Below are 26313 nucleotides of genomic sequence, written 5' to 3'. Positions count from 1 at the left end.
CTGTCAGAACCTGAGGTGTGAAAGTGCTGACAGGAGCTATGCAGGAGGTTCTTCTGATTCTAGACATGGGCCATATTGAAGGTTACATTTTGAGTTGTTTATTGTATTCTTAATAATATAATTAAGATATAACATTTAATTCCATGCATTTTTTTTACACACTACATCAATTATAGAAAAACAAGGTTTGCTGTGTTTATGTAAGCAGTTACAGAAATCTAGAAGGGAGAATATGTTTATTGAAAATGGTTACCTCAACTGTGCACATACATTTTAGCTAGTGGTACCTATGATAAAAGCATGTGATTGGACGTGTGTGTGTGTGTGTGTGTGTACATACATTATGTGTCTGAGAGAGTTGTGTGGAGGATATTGAAAAGGAATACAAACACAATACAAACTCATGATTGAGACTGATACTCTAATGCAATAATGGGGACAACTGTATTGTCAGAGGTACAGTTCACAGGATGAGAGGTTAAATCAAGGTCTTGTTTGCTGTTCAGGTGTACGTTAAAATATCCCATTGCACTGTTTAAAAAGAGAAGCGTGGTTCTCCCAGTGTCCTTGCCAACAATCCCACAGGCAAAATAAAAATAATTTATTTCATGGCTGTTTGTGGAACTTTGCTATATTGCTGTGTGCAAATTGGCTGCTAAATTCACCTACAAAATACACACCTCACCTCACTTTACAGAAAACTCTGTGAACATTTCAGATAAAAAAAAAAAAAAAAAAAAAAAAAAAAAAAAAAAAATTTTAAGAAAACTCTGTGGAACATTTTTTTTTTTTTTTTTTTTTTTTTTTTTTTTTTTTTTTCAGTATTTTGATATGTAAGGCATTATATCAGATGCAAGGATTATGATTGTTATTTTGATTAATGTAATGCTGTGTAAGAACTGGTTTGTCTTCTAGAAAAGGAGTCAAATAGTTAATAATTGCTTTGACATAATTAGGTTTCTTGTGTTTATGTGGTGGTGGTTTGAAATATTTGTGTTTAAACTGGGTGTGCTATTACATCATTGCTGGCAGTAGTTATTAATCACAAAACACAACAGTGTGAGCAGCTGGACTAACCACTGAGACAGTTGAAAAGATAAGATTGCTGAAGAGGATTCAGTCAACAAGTTTATTGATTAATAACTCAACTCCCTCACACCATCACGCTCATTCAATCCTTTGCACTAATTCTGTAACTGTAGCAGCAGAACTGTGTTTATACAAAAAGAACGTAATGCAAGTCGACAGACACAATTTTTTTTGACAGCCGGATGTCTGACAAATGTGGAAACCCATTACCATGCCTAAGATCATCTAAACCAAACTGAGAATTTCACGCATCCCACTGACACATGGAAATTCCAGAGGTAGATTGTTGGAATGGAATGTGCACGCTATCTCTGGAGGGAAGCCTCCTGCTTACCTAAATCTGGAAAGTATCAGGCACAGGTTGGCAAGCGCCAAGGCTTGGGGACCCCTTAGTGTGCGTTGGTGTACTGTTGGAGTCTAACCAGTTGAAACTGCATACCTTGCCATTGATATCGCTGTTTGGCAAGCTTTTCTGCTGCTTGGCCAACTAGGACCACCCAACCTGCTTGGGCTTTGGCTTGCGGGAGTAACAGGAGCTGAGTGGGATGATTCCCTGCCCCCAGTGACTGGTCTGCCCTTCCAAGTCCTGCCAATGAGCCAGACTGGCTATGCTGTCATCAGAATACTGCAGACCCGCTCAAGAACTGGACTACCGAGACACCACAGAGCTTGATTCTGACATTCCGTTGCCAAGACAAATTCTATATTAAAGTGAAAGTTCTAACACAAAACATTAACCTATCTTTCTCTTTCAGATGCTAATTGACTCGCTGTATAATTTACAACTGTTTATATTTCTCAATTATTTTCTTTCTATCCTTAAAGTCCATCATATTTCTTTGGAGTTTTCATACAAGTCTTTGAGGATGGGGCTGGAGGGGGAGGAGGAGTTTGTGTGTGTTGTGGGGGAAGGATCTCAATCCTGGGGAATTAAATAATTTTCCTCTTTTTCACCCAGTGTCAGAAATGAAAAGTCCAAAGTCAAATGCAGCCTTCCTTGTATTCTGCTCCATCAGAGTGTCTCAGAGTCTCTTAACTCCTATTGCACCAGTGCCAATTTTCCAATGCCTGTGGTCTTTCTATGAAATTGCCAATCTGTACCAAATGAATGACAATTCCACGTGGGCTCAAATCTAACAACATTCTTTAGATTAAACTAAACATAAAACCAAGATTCATGGAACATTTAACATCTCTGCCTTGTTCAGGTTGAGATGTTAAATGCTCCATGGCACTATTCTAAAAGAGAAGAGAATTTTTCCCGGTGTCCTGACCAACTATTCCCAGGATAAAATTGGTCACTCTCTCCATAGCTGTTCTGTGGGGTATTGCTGTGCGCAAATGGGCTGCTGGGTTTGCCCCAAAAATACACAGTCACACCACTTTACTGTATATCCTGTAAAACAATTTGAGACGTGTCAAAAATGTGATAACTGATATCAACAACAACAAAATTCCATTTGTATAAGGCGCTATATTATATGCAAAGATTTTTTTCCCTACTCGTGTCCAATCACAACCAGATCTGGAATTAATTGGCGTACTTGTCACTTGGCTTATCTACATATTCATGGGAAACAGCCTTGTTGGGACAGCCAGAATAAAACACACAAGGATCTCCCCACAACAGCAACAAAATTACATTTGTATAATGCCTTTCACATCGGGACGATGTACTTTCAGTTCCACATGGTCTCATTCACTGTATAGAGCTGTTGTTGAAGGGTGAGGAGCTGGTGTTTGTGACCAGGACTGAAAGCTGAACCCAGCAATAATAAGGTATAAGTATAAACAGGTGGAACGATTGTGGGCCCTGTTACCTTAATCCAGTGGTGGCCAACCTTTTTGATCAGCCTACGAAATACATTTTCTTGTTTGAATATTTATTTATTTATTTATGCCATAAATTGAGAAATATTCAATCAAGAAATATTCAATCAAGAAAAAACTGGAAACACACCATTGATTAAACACGGACTTACCTAGACTAGTCCGAATGTTTGGGGGGGGGGGTCACTTTTGGCCTACGGGTCATGGATTGGCCACCACTGCCTTAAACAGTAAGATGGTATAAAAGTGTTTTTTTTTTTAATTTACTCTTAATTTGGAAATTGATGAGTTAAAAATTGAGATGGAATTTGCAAATTTTCCAAAATTCCACACAATCTTAAATTTTAGGACAAAACCATAAAAAATTTTCGCCCTTGAAGAGTACACAAGCCTCAATCACCTCTCCTTACTCGAATACTTTGTTGGAACTTTCTTAACTGTCTGACCCTTCCCCTCCTTCAAACATTACTCAAAACTAGATGTTTTGAACATTTGGACAACCACATCTGGAGTTTGAACCCTGTCAAGCACCACCAGACAAGCCCTTTGATAGATAATTTAAATAGCCTGAAGTTTGAATGTAACACAGATAATGGTGTCTATCATAAAAATAATTTAGTCTGTTCTGCCTTTCTTTTTTCCATAAAAGTGAATCTTCCTTGGCTAGTTTAGTACTTTTTTAAGCATTATGACCAGATGTTGCCAAAATAACAATAGTCTTTATATAGCAAAGGTCAAGTCTGTTCAAGAAAGAACAAATCTAGTGTACTATACGACACTGTTCTGAAAATGTTATATGTATTGCTTTTTTATTTTGATAAAGTGGCTCCATTTAATAAAGTAACTTAGATAATGATGAATGCAGATAGAAACAATTTCCTAGTGTATTCTTATGGTTGTTCCTGTTGGCTGTGTCTCACTCTCTAAGTTACATCCCTAACATGTAAGGTTCAGGGTGACATTGTTTTGTCACTAGCTTAAGAGCAGTTCTTAGGAAATGCCAAGAGCAAAGCCAACACATATGGGGATGTAATTGAGCCATTTAGGTCAAGTCAGGCATTCCGTGTGGGGAAGACACGTGAAATGGAAAGCCAATATTTTTTTATCCAAAGGCTGATTAGTCACACATACAAGCTGTAGCACCACTGCACATATTATATAAATCCCGTCATGCCCTAGCACCTCCCTACCTCTCTAACTGATTTGTACCTTACTCCTCTGCTCAGCTAATACAGGCCTATGTGCACATCGCTGACCCCTTTGCCCACCATCAGTGGCTGTACTTTCAGACACTTTCTACCTAAACCCTCAAACTCCCTGCCTCAATCCCTTTACCACAAGCCCCTCTTTACCTATCTTTAAATCCCAAAGACTTGCTTCTTTGATGGAGCCTATGGTCACCTCCCTCTCACCCTTATCCTATCCAACCTCACCAATATCCATCAGGTTTAGCCATTGGTTAGTAGAGAATTGATCATCGTTCAATGATGGGTCATGCTCAAACCTAATTCAATGCTACCAACAAGAGTTCATTACTTAGAATAGGTTCCCTGCATTGATATTCTTGGCTTAGTTGTTAACACCCTTGAATCTGGGTTAGAAAATTACATATTTAAATTTGATGTCAGAATCTCAGCTCATAGTTTGGACTGACACTAATGCTGTGGGAATGCTGTATTGTCAGAGGTGGCATAAAAGCAAGGTCCTATCTGTCTGTGCTTCAGTTAACTTTGAAGATCCCATGACATTGTTTGAAAGAGAAAGGAGTTTCTCCTGGTGTTGTGGCTCTGGTGCCCAGCAGTGAAATTCCCAATGTGAAATGTGCCATGTGAATTGTATTGATTGTATAAATGGCTAAAGGGAAACCCTTCCCTTGATAAATCTGCCAGATAGATTGAGCATTTTTAGCTTATGGCTGCTTGTGTGACTTTGCAGTGTGCAAAATGGCAGCTGAGTTTGCCTACAAAAGCAGCCACTACCACATGACAATAATTATTTGGAGGTTTGATAAGGTGCTTCTTTCTTTCTAATACCCTATTTCATGTTAGAAGTGTTTCCATAGAAATTAATGTTGACTTTTGCTTTTGAAAAACATGGAACTGATAGGAAGAACACACTTACATTATGTACATCCACAGCTGCTTGATATTTGAGTTTGCTGGTTGATTAATCACCAATTTCACACTTTTGGTAGACTTCCTCTGTATTCACAGCAGTTCCATTGATGTTAAAGCCAGTTTGCTATGCTCTGAAATGCTGGAAAGCATGGTTAACGTGGATATAGGCATGTCTTGTAACATATGTACTTTAAACTGAATCCAGGATGAGAGGAGGTATAAAAAAACTACAGGCACATTTATCGAAAGGTGTCCTTATTCACAGTAGTACTGTACCTTTGACTTTTATGTAGAAACTAAACCATACCATCTCTCCAGAGCTCTGTTGGAACCAAACTTGACTCCATCTTTCTGTACTTTACAGTGAATGAGACCTCAGACAGTAATCCTTGCATTTGATATAACACCTTTCACGTCAAGAGAACATCCTGTAGCTCAATGGTTAGAGCACTCGCCTGGCAAGCGAGAGACCTGGGTTTGATTTCCAGCAGGGCGAAACCTTGGGCAAGTTTTCTTACTCTACATGCCTGATAATAATCCCTCAGAAAAAAAAACAATAATAAATTGGTCACTCCAATCCATGACCGTTCGTGGGACACTGCTGTGGGCAATTGGCTGCCGCGTTTCGCCCGCAAAATATACAGTCAATTCACTACAATATATTCTGTGAAGCGCTTTGAGCAATCAAGAAGATGTGAAAAGCGCTATATCAAATGCAAGGATTATTATATTAAATCTCAAAGCACTGCAGAGGATTTCATGTAAAATTTAGGTATTGTGTAATTTTGTAGGCAAACAAAACAGCCAATTTTGCACACATAATGTTTCACAAACAGCTATGGAGTGAATGATGAATTTTATCCAGGGGATTTTTGGACAAGGCAATGGGAGAAAATCCCTTCATGTTTCCAATATTATCATGCTATCTTTAACATCCACCTGAAACAGCAGACAGACCTCGTTTTAACATCTTATCCAAAGGATGGCACCACAAGCAAGGCAGAGAACCAGCCCCCACCCAACCCAGCATTGAAGTATTGTATTGAAGTGTCAGTCTTATGTGAGTTTAAAGTCCTGTTGTGGGGCTTGAACCCACAACCTTCTAATTCAGAAGCAAGAGTACAGGCAGGGCGAAACCTTGGGCAAGTTTCCTTACTCCACATGCCTAAAAATAATCCCTCTGTGAAGCGCTTCAAGACGTCTCGAAGAGTGATAAGGTCCTATATCAAATATTATTTGTGTACGGTAAAAACTGGAAGCAGCTGCAGAGAATGAGGCTTCCAGTCTTCAATCAGCACCAGGGAAGTTGAGCCAGCTTCATGGAAGGCAAGTGATTTATGTAACATTGGATGCAGATAGAAACAATTTCCCAGTGGATTATTTTGTTTGCTTCTGTTGATTGGACCTTGTTTTCTTCAAGTCACTTGAAATGTAAAGAGTTGCTGGAATTGTTATATGTACAACAGATCAGGATTGAATACAAATATTCTAATGTTGAAATAGTGTATTGGAGTTTAGCTATTTTTATTTTTGCTGAGCTGGGTGTCTGACTCACATGGAAACCCATCACCATGCTTAAGAATATCCATTCAAACCACTAAGAGTTCCACACGGATCTGCATGGAAATTTCTATTTGTCTGGAAATGGAGCGTGTACTCTTTCATGGAGGTAAGCACTCTGCTTTCCTAATTTTGGAAAGTTATGGGCAAAAATTGGCAAGAGCCAAAAGCTTTCCATTACGAATGGAATTTCACCAGATTAAGTTGGAATTACATCCTCCCATTATACCCAATGCAATTACTATTTTATTATTATTTGGATGGAGGGAGGAGGAGAGCGATGGAGAAATGTTCCAGAGTTTTAACTTCTTGAAAGCTTTACCTGTGGCTTTTCAACATTAAATGTTTTAGGAAAATTCAATTTGTTCAGCTGTCCTTGCAGATTGATACAGTCTGTTGGAATAAACAGGCCCCATGTGCTGAATGGCTTTTTACTTCCTTGTTACACTGTTATTAAGCATTTACAAGCCTTAATATCATAAATATTAAGTGAAAGGCATAGTAATCAGTTGCATTTTTCCCCAATTAGAATTCTTGCTGTAACACAGATGGAGCCAACACATGCCAGATCAGTTTTCCCCTGCTTCGATGAACCTCATATGAAAGCAACCTTTGACATTAGGCTTGTGCACCGTTCGGAGTTTGTGGCACTTTCTAACATGCCAGCAATTGGTGAGTAAGAAAAAAAAGAAAAAGTTTCATCAGGAACAAAACCACGGGAGAAAATCATTTCTCTGGATAAACCAATAAGATTAAAAAAATTGGTTGTTCACTTCATGGCTGTTTGTGAGGCATTTGTGTATGCAAATTGGCTGCCACGTTCGTCCACAAAATACACAGTTACTACACTTCACAGTAAGATTATGTGAAGCGTTTTGAGACATCTGGGCAACGTGATAAGGTATTGTATCAAAATCAAGGATTATTATAAGCAGCTGTGGTAGCATTATCACATTTAGGATCCTCCCAGATACTTATATAACAATGTAAAGATATGTCACATAGAATCATGAAAAGTTGCAGCACAGAAACACACCATTCAGGTAATCAAGTCTACATTTGTGCTTTATTTCACACAAGCCGCCAAATCTGAGCTCATTCTCTTGCTTCCTCCCATATTCTTTCATATTCCTCTTTTTCAAGCTGACGGCATAATTTTATAGAGGAAAATTGTGTGCAGAATGGCTTCCTACATCCACACAATGTTAAGTATTTACAAGGCTTAATATGGTACATATTCATTAAAATGCATAATAATAAATTATGAAACACAATATGAGTGACTGCATTCTGCTTCAAATGCAGTCCAGTGCACATTCTTCCTAACCCATCTCTATTATTAGTATGTGTTTATTTAATATTAAGTTTGCATTTGCAAGAAGAGACAGGAAGTGAGTGATAAGATTGGACAACATTAAGATGCTGAAAACAACTATTGAGAACAAAGGAGATAAATAATAGAATAAAACTTAAATGGCAAACCAGATTTTGTGCCATGTAGGAATGGAAAGGATCAGAAAAGATAATTCTGGTCCATCTGGTTGGTTTGAAAGCAAACAAATACTAACTAAACAGATGGTTTATTAGTGAACACAATTATAATAATAATAATCTTTGCATTTGATATAGCGCCTTATCACGTTGTTGAAACGTCTCGAAGCGCTTCACAGGATATTGTTGAATGATTAACTACACTAATTGGGATCGGCTTCATTGTGGATAGACAGACATTGTGACTAGTTGGACATCACTCAAAATACAAATTGGCTACGGTGCTAACTAAAAAAATCTTCCATCAGGAGTTACACTGTCACTGTAGTGTTACACTGTGTCAACTCTTCTCTCACTCTCTCTGCCACTCTATCTGACTCTTCCTCATTTATTGGATCCAAGACAGGATTCTGCCAATGAAAAGATGCTTATCTTTCACCTCTAAACTACTTGTCACCCAGAGCTCCTGTACTGAAGCATTTTCAAATAATTTTCTCTGCTAGAGATGAAAGTCCGTACTAGTCCGCCCAATTCTGGCCTTTTCACTGTTTTGCTACAGACATTTACAAAAATGGTGCTTTATTCATCACTTTATTGCTTTCCACTTTTAGCTGTTTCAGAAAAACTGGAAGATGATGGGATATGGAATGTTACAACATTTAATACCACTGTGAAAATGTCCACCTACATAGTTGCACTTGCCATTTGCGACTATGATTTCATTGGCACAACTTACGGTGACACAGAGGTAAATACAGCTTCTGCAGGGGTTGTGTGGAGGGGGAAGGGGCTGTTTTTTTGAATTTGGATCATGGGTCACACAGTTACTCCGAGCAACATAATAAAGTCTCTCTCAGTTGAAAATCAATCAGGATACTGGAAAGGCACCCTCATGTCATGTGTTTACAAGATAAACTGCCTCTGGAACTCAAATGTAAGCAATATAAATTGAAACACGCTGGGTAAAATTTTGCAAAGTTGTATAGTGATTTCACTATAACAAGGGACATGTTATCCAACATTACAAATTTGTTCCTTAATTATCATCGGTGAAAATCAGAGGGAATTCCTTTTTTGAAACACTTTCAGCTCTGAGGTGGCACTTCAACACTGCAGAACAGGAAACTCAGTAAATAAAGTTGGTTTCTCTAAGTTTTTAATCGATCTTCTGCCTGGATGAAAAAATTGAATTTTCTTGATGATTTTTAAAGATGAGACAGAGGCAAGCTTTGCTCACTAATTTGTAAGTTTACACAGGGGATAGTTAAGGATGTGATGTTTGACAATGCCACCAAACATCTAAACTGTTATCCTAGCAAGTGAGGATAATAGATTCATAGGTAAGGGCGCAGAGTTACGTAACCTGAGGGGCAGATGATACACTTAGAATTAAATCCAAACCTGAATTCAGAATTACTTTCTTCTCTTCGTAAATGATTTTTAAATTCTTTTTCAGATTCGTATTTGGGCAAAGAAGGAATCCATATTAAATGGTGAAGCTCAGCACGCATTGAACATCACAGGCCCATTACTTCAGTTCTTTGAAACATATTATAATATAAGTTATCCTCTCCCCAAGGCAGGTAAGGTCACTCTTTGTGGGCTTTATGCTTACAGCTCAGAATGAAGCCAACTCAAGTCACTCAATTATATGTGCAATGATAATTAATCTGATCATTAGTTTCAACTCTACTGTTATTTCTTTATCTTGCATATCTTGAATTTATGTATTGATTTGACTCAATTGTAGCACTCTCATCTTTGGGTCAGAAGCCCCATTTACATTTTATCTCATAATCTAGGCTCACACTCCAGTGCAGTGCTGTGTGAGCTCTGCATGTTTGAGCTACAATATTTTGAATGAAACCGAAAACCTCCATTCAGGAGGACATTAAAGATCCTATGACACCATTGAAAATAGATTGTAAATTTCTCTGGGTTCTCTGGCCAACAATGCTTCAGATGAATTGGGAATTTACTTTGTGGCTGTTCGTGAGACTGTGCTGGTATGAATTTCTGCTAGTTCATTTACAAATACAGACACTACACATTAGAGACATTACCTGTCACAGTTTCAGACATTATATTGTGATAACAACAACAACAGCAAAATTACATTTATATAGGGCCTTTCACGTCGGGAGAACGTCCCAAGGAGCTGGACAGACAGAGTTTCAGACCTGAGCTGGGGCTCGGGGTTGGGGAGGGTGAAGGGTAAGGGGGAAAGCACAGTCAAAGAAGAGAGTCTTGAGATGGGTCTTGAAAGAGGCAAGGGAGGGGGCGAGGTGGAGGGACTGCGGGATGGAGTTCCAAAGGGTGGGGGCAGAGTGGGAGAAGGCCCACCCGCTAATAGTAGCGCGAGCGAGGCGGGGAATGTGAAGCAGCCCGGAGCCTGCTATGCGGCGGAAGCGGGCGGCATGGTAGGGGGTTAGGAGGTTGCAGAGGTGGGGGGAAGCCAGACCATGGAGGGCTTTGAAGGTGAGGAACAGGATCTTGAACTGCATCCTCTGTATGATGGGAAGCCAGTGGAGTCGGACAAGGATGGGAGTGATAGGGTCATGGAGTCTCGTACGGGAGAGGACGCAGGCTGCAGAGTTCTGGATGATCTGCAGTCTATGGAGGGAGGAGTTGGGGAGGCCGACAAGCAATGAATTTGCATAGTCAAGCCTCGATGTAATGAAAGCCTGTATGAGGGTTTTGGTGGCCTGCGGCGTGAGACATTGGTGGAGCCGGGCGATTTTGTGGAGTTGGGGGAAGGTAAGCTGGTCATGGTACTTGCTAAAGGCAAATATAATTGATTTAGAACATACTTTAATACAAATATGATTTCAAGTTGAGAAACAATATCTACAGAAAATGTACTCTCCTTTATTATTATTATGATTGTTAACTTTGTGAAAGGCTATCATTTAATTACCTACAATACAATGATTGTTGCATTAGCCTTAAAAAAACAAGATCAATTTCATTGTCTTATTGTCCACCCTTAAGAATAAAATTAACTAAATTGTATTCTGACTTCACAACTCTCTTAGCGGAAATGGGACTCTTACACAGGTCTATTTATTTAGGCTGGCTGTTTTTTTTTACTGCATCGTTGACTCATCTACTCATAGTATTCTTACCCTTGTAGATCTAATAGCATTGCCAGAATTTGAAGCAAGTGCGATGGAAAACTGGGGTCTGTTGATGTTCAAAAATGATTCTCTGTTATGTGACCCGAAGGAGAAAACCTCTGAGAATAAAAATGCCATTACCTTGATGATTTCACATGAGCTGGCACATCAGGCACGTCTGCGCAATGTCTTTGCAATTCTTTCTATTGCTATAATGATATATGTTATATATGTTGGCGAAAGGAAGAGAATCAGAAGGAGGTGAGAGGCAAAGGGAGGGGAGGAGGAGGAGGAGGGTAGAGCAGAGGGGTAGAAGGAACAGGAGAAGAAGGGAGGGAAAGGGCAGGTAATTAGAACTGAAAGGATTGCTCTCAAGAGCCAGCACATATCCGGTGGACTAAATGGCCTTCTGTGTTTTAAATTTCTATAGTTCTAGGAAGAGGTTGGGAGGATAGTGGAAGAGGAGAGGGCAAAGAATGAGGGCGTGAAGGGGAGGAGAAGAAAGAGAAGGGAGGAGTGCGGGAGTAGTTTGGAACACTGTTCATTCTGTGATTCTTGATAGTTATCATTTAAAATTGTTGGGTGAGTGGGCGTCATTTACTTGTGGAACAGAGGAAATTGCTTGGTTGCACAGAGCTGGTAATACATTGGTAACAACACACAGAACTCAGCAATAGTGCAGTAAGGAGACAAACTGAATGTGTATCCGGGTATGTGATGTGATAATTGATTAGCTTCGGTGATAATTATCACATGGACAGAAAATGTGGTTACTATAGTATGTGCCCTTAAAAGCTTTCCATAAGGACAGGCTAGAAGGTGAACACCTCCACCACTTTCGGGTAATGGTTTCATCCAGAGGATTTAATATTGGCTACAATTTTTTAAGCTAGTGAATAGCGGAGCATACCACATTGTTGACCATCCCATCCTTCTTCACCATCTTCCCTCCCTGTCCATCTCCATTGACACTGCAGTTTCCTGGTTTCACTTTAACTAGTCCAGTATCTTGTCTATGTCTTATCAGTTGTCTTCTCTTCCTGCCTCTGCATGGTCACATGCAATGTTCCTCAGGACTCTTCACCTAAACGTTAAACCGAGGTCGATTCTACCTCAGGTCAACATTAAGGATCCCTTGGTACTATTCAAAAAGAGAAGGGAGTTTCTCCTGATATCCTAGACAACAATCCCCAGAGTGAAAAATTGGTTATTCACTTCATGACATTTTGTGTGATGATATTCTTGTGCGCAAATCAGGTGCCATGTTTGCCTACAAATACACAGTCACAACACCTTAAAGGAAAAAATTCTGACAAACTTTGAGATATTTAAATGTGATTAAATTTGTTCTGCTTCATAAATATGTTAGGGTAAGAGCTGCAGTCCGATCTCCCTGTATGCTACTTGTGCTAAACAAGCTGTGAAGCCAGTGCCTTGTGCACAGGGTCAGGCTTTCCTCAGATCAAAGGTCATCAGCTAAGCTACATCACTGTGGAAAGTCTTTGTTTGAATTTGCAACCATTTTTTAGTCGCTTCGTGAATCAAAAGTTTTCAATGGGATGAACACTAATTCAAATCTTTATGCCTTTACTTATTAATTCAAAATACACTCAGAACAAATGTGTTATTTATATTTATCAGATGTTCCCTGACTAACATAAACTTTCTCCACACTCAAGCTGGTTGCCATTTTGCCTTGTTGCTGCTCCAGATTACTAAAATAAACTCCAGCTGCCACAGATAATATGCTCAGCAGAGGAGTGACTGATATGAATGCTTGCTGAGAAGCCATCATACATTCTATGCTCTTTTACGAGCCTAGAAATTCCACCTATTCTTAGCGTTTTGTCTTAAGAATAATCCTTGCAATTGATAAAGCGCTTTGCAGTATACATCGGAAAGTGGACTGACTGTGAATTTGGGAATGAAATGGGCACAGAGACTTCCCACAAACAGTCGCGGATTGAGTGACCAAATTTTGGGAGGTGGGGGGGCGCGGGAATTATTATAATTTAAGGTTGCACAGAATTGAAGAAAATTCTTAAATTAGCACCCAATTTATAAGATTCACAAAAGCATCTGTAAATATCAAATTCTGTAGGCACATGGATACAGCTCACAGGAAGCAGCAGCCCACTAGGTAACCTGGATGTGACCCTCAGGAACTCTGCTGAGACACTGGTCTACTGCCAGGTACCTCTCCCCCCACCTCTTTGATTTGGCTGAATGGGAAACGAAAATGAGATGGTGTATCTTCTACAACAACAAGTTGCACTTATATAGTACCCTCCACACAGGGTTGCATCTCAGAGCACTTAACAGTGGCAGAGCTTGACTCCGATCCATGGAGGGGAGAGATGGCCTTAAGCACGGTCGAACAGGAAAGTTTTCAGGCAAGATTTGAAAGAGGGGAGAGACGGGGCAAGGCGGAGGGATCAAGGGAGAGTGTCTCAGAGTTTTGGGACGCAGTGGCTGAAAGCACGACCTCCGATGGTGGGCGGAGGGTGTGAGGGATGAGCAAGAGACCAGTCCCAGTCGAGCGGAGGTGCCGGGTGGTGGAGTGGGGAGTGAGAAGTTCGCGGAGAGTTAGGGAGGTGCCAGGCAGTGAATGGATTTGAACACAAGAGTGAGGATCTTGAAGTCGATCCATTCAGTGATGGGGAGCCAGTGGAACCTGGCCAGAACTGGTGAGATGTGTTTCATCAGAAACAACTTCAATAAATATTTTACTTATCTCTTCAAAGTAGTGGAGAGAAATGCCAGTCAAATTCAGGTACTATTCCCAACTACATAGTACTTATTGTCTTTTTTCCTGATCAATAGATCGTGGATGTGAAAGAATGTATGCCCATAGACAGCAGAGTACCTGCACCATGTCGCCAAATAGAGGTTGAATGTGCTTGACTACAAACATAAATTAAAAATGTTTGTGCCACTGGCAGCACAGAAACTTCCAAAACATGTGTTTAAGTGATCACAAATTACTGCACTTCCCTCGCACAAGCTTAAAAGATGGTCAAGCAATGTCACAAATCCTACAAAATAGGGCTGTTTGAAGATATCTTAGATAAATTTGATGTTCTGCAATATTTAATTCAAATTGTTTTCTGCTTTCTTTTGAAGTGGTTTGGAAACCTCGTCACAATGAAGTGGTGGAATGATCTATGGCTAAACGAAGGAATTTCATCGTATTTCGAACATTTAGGTAGTGCTCATGTGGGAAATTACTCTGAATTGGTAAGATGATACAATACATCAAGCCTTCTATAAGAGAATTAGCATGTTATGCATCTCATTAAAGGCGATATGAGTTCAAGTTACATCTGTACAATCACTATTAACTTCAGGGGGAAATTTGAACCAGGACCATCCTATGCATTAGGGCGTTGGCTTGTAGCATTATCCAGGAAGTAATTGGGAGAAATTCCTGCCCCACAGTGATTGGTTTTCTTTTTTAAGTTCTGCTGGTAAGTCAGAAACGTCATTCTGTCATCAGTATCCTAACTACAAGAAGCCATTGTGTAACAAATACACGTGCTCATTATGGTTCAGATTAATTTGGATGTTTTAGCAACTAGTTTATTGCAATAGCAGTCCCTCTTTCTAAATAATCTCAGTTAACCCCATTCACAAAAATCTTTTGAAATGCTAATTCTTTTCTTTTCACAAATCAGGAAGGTGTTTTCCATCTCTTCCAATGTGAAATAACCTCAGGATAGATTTCTATGATCCCTGGTAGAAATGTGATACATAATATTGTTGGCGCTGATTACATCACTCAGTTATTGTGATTTATTTTAGGACAACCAATTGTTAGAACACTTGGTACCCTACATGCTTGGCCTGGACTACGATGCTTCCTCACACCCTGTGTCACTAAAGGAAGAAAACATTCAGACACCTCACGACATCAGGCAGTTATTTGATGATATCACTTACAGAAAGGTAAATTCTGGGTGAGCATTTTTAGCACTGGGTTAGTTAGACATTTGAGGTGTGGGGGGGAAGAGGTTGGATCATTTTTGTGAGAGTCCCTGACTCTCAGGATCTCTACTGGAACTTGATCTATTTTCAGAGCGGGATTCCTTGTGCATTACAAAATTCCAGTTAATGGTCGAAGCCCCCATTTGGATTTCTTGATTAAGAAATTGAGCCAATGTTTCCTCTTTGTATTACAGGGCGCTCTTGTTATCCGCATGGCCTCTGCGTTTCTGACTGAGGAACTGCTTGTCAAAGGGCTCAGGGTGAGTTTGAAATGGACCTTGCTTGGGTTGGGGGCCAGCAATCTCTTTATAAATAGAAATTATGATTCAAAGTCTGGCATGAAGCAGTTTCATTCAAATTGCTGGCACTTTAGTGATGAGGAAACAGGTTTATACTACAAAACAACAAAATTGAGTAGGTGGTTATTAACTTTATTAAAGAACATCAATAAAGCATTCATCACATCCAGTCTAGAATGTGCTAACTCTCTACCCATCAGACTACCAGTCTCTTCCCTTCACAAGCTGCAAACTATCCACAACTGTGTAGATCATGTCCTTCCTGCAGTAGTCTCTGAGCCTATCGCCCCCAGTCTCGTCCAGCTCCACTGGCTACTGAGCGGATCAAGTCCAAAATTATCATCCTAACCATTAAATTTCTCTGTGGTCTTATGTCACCCTACCGCCTCACACGCTAACAGCCCTGGCCACTCCCTCTGTTCAGCAGGCATGCCCTGCTTCATGTCTCCCACCCCTTCCAACCCACCATCCCATCAGCATGTGGGCTTTCAGGCTATCTGTCCCCACTCTTGGAAACTCCACCCTGGAATCCCTTTGACTCATCCCTTCCCTTGCCTCCTTCAAGATCTGCCTCAAGACCTTCCTCCCTGACCGCACTTTCGGCATCTTTATCCCCCTTCACCCCATGGTGTCTTGGCCCCCACACCCAGCTCGGGTGCAAACCCTGGAGTAGGGCTCCTGTGTAATTAGTGCTACCTGAGCCCTTATTTCTACAGCAGGTTTGGCAGTGAATTGTTGCCAAAATCTCTATGATTTTCTTTGAAGTGTGCAGTACAAATGTAGCATCAAAGGCAAAGCTTTCTGCTGGTGTTATGCTGTAGTGAAGGCAATAGTTGAGTGTTAATCCTCTTCATAGCATTATTTTTCGCTTCCTTGGACAGGCTGTATCAGGTTTTTCCCTTTGTTTTACAGACCTACCTCAAGACGTTCTCCTATTCCAATGTTGTGTCTAATGATTTGTGGCATCATTTGCAAATGGTGGGTTTAGCAAAGGATTAGATGTGCTCAGGTGTTATTGTCTTGCTTTGCTTAATGTTTCTTGGTCTATTTTTAATCTATTTGAATTTTTCTGTAGGTGCCCCACACCTCTCAGAGTTTGTGAGTAAAAAAAAGACTGTCAAATGACAACTTGTCAACTTCCTTCCAAGGCTCTACCATTGCTGCTGTATAGCCAAATATTAGATCAGAGCAGGCTAGAGTGCGTGCTTCTCCAGTCTTTCTGCACTTCCTGTGAGGAAGCACCTGCCTTTCATTCAAAGACTTCCAATGGGAGTGGGGTCAACATCTGGAATGCACAGTGGCAGGGGTAATTCTGTACCAACTCCCTGTGCCACTATGTCTCCTTCATCCTGTAATTTCAAGGAAGCCAAATTAAGTAGTGAAATAAATCACAAAATACTGCAGATGCTGGAAATCTGAAACAAAAACAGAAGTCGCTGGGAACACTCAGCAGGTCAGGTTAGCATCTATGGAGAAAGGAAAGTGAGTCAACGTTTCGAATCCACAACCCTTCATCAGTTGCCTGACCTGCTGAGTGTTCCCAGTGACTTCTACTTTGGTTTAAGTAGTGAAGTAATTCAGTGCATAGTGCATAGAAACATGGGAATTTCCTGCCTGGCCAATCCCCTCCTGTTCCACTGCTATATATAATATATATACATTATATTCTGCATGATCCAGAATGATTTCCTTTTAATAATCCCAAACCATTGATTTTGATGTATTATAATGAGTGTATAACAATGAATATGTGGTAGAATGGAAAGTTTTGGAAAGCTTTGGAAAGCTAGGAAAATGGTTTTTGCAGTGTTAACTGGCAGCAGTGCATTGCAGTGTGAACTGGCTGACTTCCACTAAAACAGTGAGTGTATTGCTAACCTGCGTGCGAGTGATCAGTGCACTCACAGAGTTGATCAGAAACAGATTTTGTGATTTTAATGGTTTAATTTACTTAGTTTAAGAATTAATGAAGTTGCCCAGTTCAGCATTATTCAGAATGTTGACTCGTTAAACTGTGCTTTTACTCCTCATGAATCACTGTGGTAGCCAGTTAAACAGATGGCTGTCTGGCAAGGCCATTTGTGTATTTGTTTTTAATAAACGGTCCCTCTTTTATGTTGGGTGAGACGGGTGGGTTTAGCATTGCACTTGCATCCAGCATCCAGTGTGAGACCTGTCGTTATAAATTGTACCTGGGGGAGTCCATAAAGGGAGTATTTACAGCAGAATTTGAAGATAATAATAATAATAATAACCTGTGCATTTGATATAGCACCTCATCAAGTCGTTGATACGTCTCAAAGTGATTCACAGAATATTTTGTAAAGTAGATTGACTGTATTTTGCAGACGAAACGTGGCAGCCAATTGTGCACAGTAGTGTCCCACAAACAGTCATAGATTGAGTGACCAATTTTTTTTGTTGGTGGGATTATTACCTCTGGAAAGTGATCCACCTGGGTTCCTACGTACTGCTAGGTAAACAGAGGTGTGTGGGTACGAATAAGGTTTTGCCTAAGGTTTTGCTCCATCCGGAAATCGAACCTTGATCCTCTCATTTGCATTTATTTAACTCTATTTACAAATCTTAAATCCATTTAAGATTTGTAAATAGAGAAACCAAACTGTAACCAGAAGTGCGTCACTCTGATCTGCTGTCATTCTGACCTGCAGCCACTATGAAGAAAATGTTACCTGACACACATCCAGTGAATGACAATATTCAGTATTTATGATTCTGTGCTGATTCCTATTGTGAGACCCTCATTTTCAATTCCAATGTGGTGAAAAATTGCTGAACATACATAAGTTTGGATATTACAACAATAAGATACATAGACACCCTAAGTCATGTACTGACCATTACTTATGTGTATGAATTTGGCTGACAACATTTGTGGAGTTAATGGGACAAAAGCATTAATTTTACATCTTAACTTCCTGTGATGTATTTGTGCCTGTCTATTGTAAATACAGTGGTCCATGAAAACCACTAAAAGGGTCTTAGTTTCACACGAGTTTGGGGCAGGTTGTCTGCAGCTCAGAAATTGTGTGATTTTCCCAACAGTAGAAAGAATCCAAACCTATAAACTCAAAAGATCCTCAGAGAAAATATTTGCACCATAACTACTAACACGCAGAACCCCAAAATAGCTAAAGATAAGTTAGTGTCCGAAAACATTATATTATTATTTTTGACAATATTTACATCCCTTTGAAATTTGCCTGCAATCCGTACAAAATGTAATGTTTCCACTTTTTAGATCCCAACCATTGCTTTCTCCATATGAGCTCCCTACCTCTATCCCTCCACCTATTTCCCTCTTTGCCCTCTTCAGATCGCACTGAAAAGCTTTCCTTTTCAGCCGTGCCTATGGTTATCTGCTTTTACTCCCCAGTTCGGAATCGGACTACACCATCATTAAGCACTCTTGAGACGCTATCCTGCATCGAGGGCACAATAACCATTGTTGTTGAGGACACTTCAAGTCTATCTCTTTGTGAGATGCATATTTACTTGCAGAGTATTGTCTATTTTTAAATTTCAGGGTTCTGCCATTCCTGGTTATGTTTAGCTGTTTCCCTCTTAGCTATCACCTCCATTTTCCCACCCTCCCCTATTACAACTTCTTTTGCAGTTGTATTGGAATCTTGTGCTGTGTTAGTCCTGTCACACCTTTCTTTATTTTTACTTGTACCTTACCATACTTGTAACCCACTGTGAATAAACCATTAGCTGCCTCTTTGTGTGAGTGCCGAATCTCTCGGCCTGGTCTTCCTGAACTCTTTCATCCTATGCTGGAACAGATTTCAAGGAAAGCTAATTAAGGCTATAGCTTATTGGCTTATTTTGGACTATTTGGGACTCATATAAGAAGCAACTTGGTAACGCGAGGTTGAGTATTCGGGATTCAGAAAGAATGAGATCGGATGGACCAAAGAGCCTTCTCATCCATAACCAATCTTGTGATAAAGGGGCACTTCACTCTCACTGACCTGATCATGGCCTTACTCAAGTTAGTCTTTACTTGCACATCACATTCATCTTTTTTTAATTTCAGGTTTCGAGCATTCTGCACTTTTTCTTTTTTAAATAGCTTGTTTCCCATAGATTCACTGTTATCCTGATGTGTGTGCACTTTGTCTCAGGGATTTCATGGCCTATTTTGGCATTGGTGGTTGGCTAACTAGATCCCACATAGTTGGTTACAGAGTCTTTTTTTGCAGCCACAGAAGTGGTAACCGCTTACCGCTGCTGACCATACTACAGCAATAGGGAGCCAGCAGGAATGCTCACCAACTATGCATCTGGAAAGGTGTCTCAACAAGCTCAGCAATCATATTGTATAACAGTAGTTGGAATTGCAGCTGCGGAGTGCACAGTGTTGAATTGGAAATTGCAGGGAGATAGAACAGTAATAAATTGGGCACTTCAATGACTGTTTGTGGGACACTGCTGTGCGCAATTGGCTGCCGCGTTTTGCCCACAAATATGCAATCAATTCACTTTACGAAATATTCTGTGAAGCGCTTTGAGACGTCTAGAAGACGTGAAAAAGAGCTATATCAAATGCAAGGATTATTATTATTTGCACGTGAATAACACATGGGCATATAATACATGCACATTTACATGTGGTTTACACATGACCCAATATACACCACTGTGTTTTACTGCTTCAGACACTGGCACAACCTCAGCAACATCTGCAGTCAATGTTCCATTGGAGGAGTGGCAGCTGGAACCAACCCAGCTGACCCCATGGTCACTTGAGCACATACCAGATGACGTTCACAACATCACAGCAACAGACAAGAGAGAAATATTGGGTTGAGCACACAGTGAACCGCAAGGCACTGGTGAAGGAGACGGGGTGGGAGGAGGCACACTGCTGGAGTTTAGGAGCTGACAGTTCGCCTGGGGAAATCTTTCCTGAAAGTACAGAGGAAGTAGAACTTGGTGTTCCTGCATTAAAAAAGGAGATTGCAAGACAACAGCTATGTGGAGGAAAATCTGCAGGAACGCCCTGAAGATCTGGATGAACAGGGTGGAGATCTACATGGAATCCCAGTTGTCTACGCCCACCATGTTATCAAACCCAATGTGAATGAGGAAGCTTCGGGGGCTATTTAGAGCAGGTCATATGGCTGTAATTTGAATCTTTGTCTTCAAAAATTGTTGATCAGTAGATCTGAGGGATTTGTTCCAGTAGCTAACCAGGCACTCATCTCTAGTCTAACGGAAAAGAGCAGTACCTGTGAAAACATTCCCTCAAACAAGCGGCACTGATGCAGTGACTCAATTTTCTCTGAAGGACAGTTCTGGGGGAGGAAATGAAACGTGACCTCCCAGTACAGCAACTGCTGTTGCACCCTCACTGATTTTGGAGCAGAATTAGAAACGTCATGGACTGGCCAACAAAGTTGGGAAAGTGACACAGAAAAGCTGTTTCTGATTCTACAAATTGAACTTCCACTGTGGCTCACTCTATAATAATAATAATCCTTGCATTTGATGTAGCGTCTTATCACATCTTCAAGACATCTCAAAGCGCTTCACAGATTATACTGTAAAATGAATTGATTGTATACTTTATGGGTGAAATGCAGCAGCAAGTTGCGCACAGCAGTGTCTCCAAACAATGGTGAATTGAGTGACCAAATTATTATTGCAATATTTTTTTTGAAGGGATTATTACCCCTGGAAAAGCAATATGCCAATCAACTGACAACCGGGTTCCTACTTACTACTTGGTGAACAGAGGCGTGTGGAGTAAGGAAACTTTTTGTCCGGGAATCAAACCCAAGTCCTCTCGCTTGCCTGGTGAGTGCTCTAACCACTAAGGTACAGGACACCATTAAGGGAGCACAGGATAGAATCAATAGTACTACACAAATCATAACACACAATGGGTATAAGAAAAGGCAAGTACACAACATAGCACAAAGGTTATATATACAGGGTGACCAAAAACTTGTGATACCATTACAAGGTCAATTATTTCTTAAAGAAATGATGTTATTTTTGCATTTTTTAGATAATAGAGTAGCTATCATGACTTTTTGGTCACCCTGTATATAATAAATCACGTATTTATTAAAACTTTCTTCAGACATTTTTATTACTTATCGGAAATAAGTGCAAGTAAAATAAGATCGCTAGTAGTGGATCAAAAAGGACGATAAGGAGGAATTTCTTCACCCCGAATGTGGTAAGAATGTAGGACTCACTGCCTGAGCTGTGGTTGAAGCAAAAAGCAACAATGTATTTAAGAGAAAACTTGATGCATACTTGAGTGAGAAGGGAATGGCAGGGTATAGGAGATGGGGTTAGAAAGGGTGGGGGCTCATGTGGCGTACAGATATCAGCATGGACTGGTTGTGCCGAATGGCCTGTTTCTGTGACATATCTCCCTATGTAACTCTATATACGATCATTGTGCTTTATTGGAACACAAGTTAAAATAACTTAGGAATAAAAATGAGTCACGATGTTCAGGCTTTCTTGCCTCTGGTCACTGCTGATCCTCCTGCAGGGTCATCATCACTTGTTTCTTTCTTTGTTATTAAAGTTGTGATTTGCTTTTATCTGCAGGGTCCTTGGGTGCTCTGATAATGTCTGCCCAGAGTTAGTTTGGATCTAACACCTGTACTAATTTTAGTACCTATGTAATTTCAACCATTGGATGAGACATTAAACTGATCCTGTCTGCCTGTTCAGGTGGATGTTAAAGATTCTGCGGCACTACTTGAAAAAAAAGGAATTTCTTCTTTTTTCGTTGGTTAGCAAGCCTTCAGATAAAAAGATAAAGCTTCATGGCTGTTTGTGGGACATTGATTTGTGCAAATTCATTGTTGCGTTCACCTACAAATACACAGTGACTGCACCTAGCAGGACTATCCTATGGTGTGCTTTGAGACATTTCAAAAATGTAACAAATGCTATATTAAATGCAAGGATTATTATTATTATCTTATTGCTGTATTCTATGTCCCCAAAAAACAGTCATAGTTATCAATGCGTGTACACGTGTTAGGTTATAACATAATCCTTGCTTTTCATATAGCATTTGTCCTCAACATGCCGTTGGAGTCCTGTATTTCCCATGTAATTTTTGTCCACAAAATACACAGTCAATCTAGTTTACAATATATCCTGTGAAGGGCTTTGAGATATCTTGATAACGTGATAAGGTGCTATATCAAATGCAAGGATTATTATTATAATTTCAAATAAAATCAACAGGTTTCACGGCCTTACTAGTAACTTTAAGGCCTGTTTCAAATTAGCAGAACATGATTCTTGAATTAAGGTTAGTTTTTAACTGAAATGCACCCGTTTAAAGTATCACAACACAGCCATTAATTCTAAATCCAAGCAGAATGTCATTGCTGTCATTTCTATTCAGGTATTCTATTTAGTTGTTATGCAGGTCAAAGAATTGCAATATCTTGCTGCTGAGCTAATAGTGCTCAAAGGTAAAATGACACTGTTCAAAAATTTGTTTTAAAATCATGTGGTCAGAACATATGGTTGTATTTGAGGTGGTGGCTAATAAAGTCCACTAGAACAGTACATGCCTTCAGTCATTATTGCACATTGATTTTGGCTGTTTTATTGGCCATTTTGTTGGAACTTATCTGAACAGACTTTGGTATATTTTTGTGGGTTTTGAAATTTCTCCTGCTCAGTTTGATACTTTACACACAGGTTTATATTTCATCATTTTACACCAGTCAGGGATAAACTCAATTGTTTATCATTGTCCAGATTAGTGAATTTAACTTGAGCCAAGGTTCCTCAATAATTTTTCATAGAAAATTAAGCATTTTCTAAAGCCAGGTAATACTGTAAGATTAGAGGACAGAATTTGGGGCGGTTATGGTATTACAAGGCTTTATTTATTTATTATTATTGTGCTTTATTTTATACTTAATATGAATTCACAATAGTTTAAGTTGTTCACATTGACAAACTGATCCATAAACATTGGTAACAATGCTTATGAATTAGTTTATCAATATGTTATAACTTCCATAGAAAATAATGAATACCTATGGAATGGGTGGTGGTGAGGAAATCAATGTGATGGCCACAAGACAGAACATTTACTCTCACCTGAGATAAAATGGCTGCCTTATACTCATTAACAGTTTTCTTTGCTGTTATTTGATGCATAAATATATTGCATAATACAAATAACATAATTTTAAAATAGTTTTAATATCAGTCATAGTTATTAATGTGTACACATGTTAGAGTGTCCTCAAAATCCAATCGGAGTCCTGCAGCTCAGTGGTTAGAGCACTCACCTCACAAGTGAGAGACCTGGCTTTGATTCCCAGCTGGGTGATATGTTGGGCAAGTTTCCTTACTCCACACACCTCTGTTTATCTAGCAGTAAGTATGACCCCGGTTGTTAATCGCTTGGTGGGTCGCTTTTCCGGAGGTATAATTTCTTCAAAACAAAAAATAATAATTTGGTCACTCATACCACGACTATTGGTGGGACACTGTTGTGCGCAATTGACTGCTGTGTTTCACCCACAAAATATACAGTCAGTTCACTTTATATTCTGTGAAATGACTTTGAGTCATTTTGAAGACATAATAAGGCGCTATATCAAAATGCAAGGATTATTTATTATGATTGGCTTTGGCAATAGATTAACAATTGCGGGAGTCAGTATTGCAGGCTTCTTGAGAAATATTCTGCAGGTGACCGTTCTGAAATTCTACCTGAGGCAGGAGTGTACCAGGAGTAGTGATTCCTTGCAGTAAGTACAAGGCAGTTATTCTTATCAAAGGCTTCAAGGATCTGAATTATGAACTTTATGTAACAATCTTTGCCTTAAAACTTAAGATCATTCAGAATTTGGAGAAAATCTTAAATTCAATCTTAATGTAAAAACCGTTTTTCTGCATTTCCCCCCCAAATTCTGCACAATTTTGAATTTGAAGACATTGATCCTGAGGCTCAGACCATAAGAAATTTGGGGCTTTCAGTATCATCATAAATGATAAGGATGAAGCTTGAGCAGGTTCTGAACATCATTAAGACTGCGAGGTGAGATGTCATCCTTCTAATCACACCACAGTAACTATTACTGTTTAGAACATATGCCGTGAGTGAGTGAATATTGTTGGATTTTTCTGTGTCATGATCGCTGCTGATGACCCATTCATTCCATGCCACTGGAGTGTAATGAGGCCCGCAGTGAAGGATGAACAATATCGGTATAACCGTTACATGTTGTTCGAGTGATAGTCAATGGTTGATTAATGGGAAATAATATGTTCGGTATAGATAATGTAATAATAATCACTTTTTTTTACTAATAGTCACCTCCTCTCCACTAGGCTGTAGATAGTCAGAATGTGGTGAAGCTACCAGCACCAATAAAAAACATCCTTGACACTTGGATAGTGCAAAGTGGATTCCCTATTGTAACAGTCAATACATCCACTGGAAGCCTAATGCAGGAACAGTACATCGACCAATCAGACGGAAAGCAAAGCTTGAAGTACGTAGAATAGTTTTATGTTTTAATAAATGGTAGGTCATTCTGTCTCACCTAAGTGAAGGGTCACTCACTCCAACGGCCTACCAGCGAGCAGAAGATACTTCTACCCTTACATTTTTCTTTCATATTATTTTCCTCTTCAACGTATTAATTTATGTACATTCCAACTGTGCTGTAAGATAAGTAATTGGTTAAATTATGATGATGCTGAATGTGACTCATTTTTTGTGACGGTATTTTCTCTGCTTCCTCCCTCCTAGGTGTCTGTCGCCTTGACTATCATTCTATGTGAAGGCGTTATATAGAGCAAGTTGTTGTTGCTGGATTCTTCAGCACCATATGACATTGATAACCAAAAAGCCAGATGCGATGTTATGCCTCTTTAAAACTATTTTGAACAAAACAGTAGCTATCTTATTTCTCCTCCTCCTGACAGCAGTTACAAATTAGATCACAAATTCTGTTTCTGGGCACGCGTCCAATGCACTTTCCAATGCACTGTACCGTAGGTTAAAATAACTGAGTGGATCCAACAATGCAATGTAAAACAAGTTAAGTATTTGTTCCTGGGAGCAAGTTCTGTTCATCTTGACAAAGTTATTGAGTGCAGGCTACTCTGGAGGAATTCTGGCCCACAACACATGCATTTTTCATCTCTTCAAGCAGGACTAAGTTCCAACGCAGTTCTTCATAACCCGAGTTCAGTTCCCAGATGTACACCAGAAAGGTTTCCTGCCGATCATGTGTGAGATCCACCACACTGAAGGAAGATGTTAGTCAGAAGATGGACGAGGAAACTCTGAGATTTGGGATGAACCATGTCTTGTTTTTCCTTTCACCCAAGGGCTTAAGGACCACAGAGAGAAAAAGCAGTCTTTCTTTCATGTTACAATTAACAGTTCCAGTCTGTCTTACTGAGTGATAGTATTACTTGGATGAATTTCATTTTTGTGCTGAGCATGAGAAAACATTTACAGTTTGTGATCCAGTGTTAGCATTATACATTCCCAGGTCAGGCATAGCTGATGGAAAACAATGTATTTTAATCTGCTCCAACAGTGTTCTTTAAATCCAACCTCAATGCGTACCTATTACACTCTTGTCAAATTCCCATTTCCCACACCAGCCATAGTGGTGGCTAACCTCAATGAAACTGCCAACATTGTTCAAATTACTGCTAAACTTTAGATAGTTCTATGGATCCACACCCACTCTCTGGCCGCTACCCAAATCATTTTGGTTAGGAGCCTTCCAGGAATCAGACAGTGAGGAAACTTTCATCCCACTGACCTGAGCTAGATTC

At 39.8% G+C, this 26313-nt stretch overlaps 1 protein-coding gene and 1 non-coding gene across 2 annotated transcripts in view; both read left to right on the top strand.

The window, feature by feature from the left end:
• LOC103181159 (aminopeptidase Q) overlaps window positions 1-25366 on the top strand; it is a 34486-nt gene extending 9120 nt beyond the window's left edge. Inside the window, exons 2-11 of the mRNA XM_042338592.1 lie at window positions 7126-7268; window positions 8699-8835; window positions 9544-9670; window positions 11221-11375; window positions 14327-14440; window positions 15005-15148; window positions 15382-15447; window positions 16399-16464; window positions 24847-25010; window positions 25271-25366. Of these exons, the coding sequence (XP_042194526.1) occupies window positions 7126-7268; window positions 8699-8835; window positions 9544-9670; window positions 11221-11375; window positions 14327-14440; window positions 15005-15148; window positions 15382-15447; window positions 16399-16464; window positions 24847-25010; window positions 25271-25286 (1132 nt within the window). The 3' untranslated portion in view covers window positions 25287-25366. The remainder of the gene's footprint in view (window positions 1-7125; window positions 7269-8698; window positions 8836-9543; window positions 9671-11220; window positions 11376-14326; window positions 14441-15004; window positions 15149-15381; window positions 15448-16398; window positions 16465-24846; window positions 25011-25270) is intronic.
• Window positions 5461-5532, top strand: trnaa-ggc. The gene has a single exon. It is a non-coding gene; the product is annotated as a tRNA-Ala (tRNA).
• Window positions 25367-26313: the final 947 nt, after the last annotated feature.

This window comes from Callorhinchus milii, unplaced genomic scaffold (genome assembly GCF_018977255.1).
Source record: "Callorhinchus milii isolate IMCB2004 unplaced genomic scaffold, IMCB_Cmil_1.0 Scaffold1, whole genome shotgun sequence".
NCBI lineage: Eukaryota > Metazoa > Chordata > Chondrichthyes > Chimaeriformes > Callorhinchidae > Callorhinchus > Callorhinchus milii.
The sequence above is the reverse complement of the archived record's forward strand: the minus strand, read 5'-3'. Positions and strand labels throughout refer to the sequence as shown.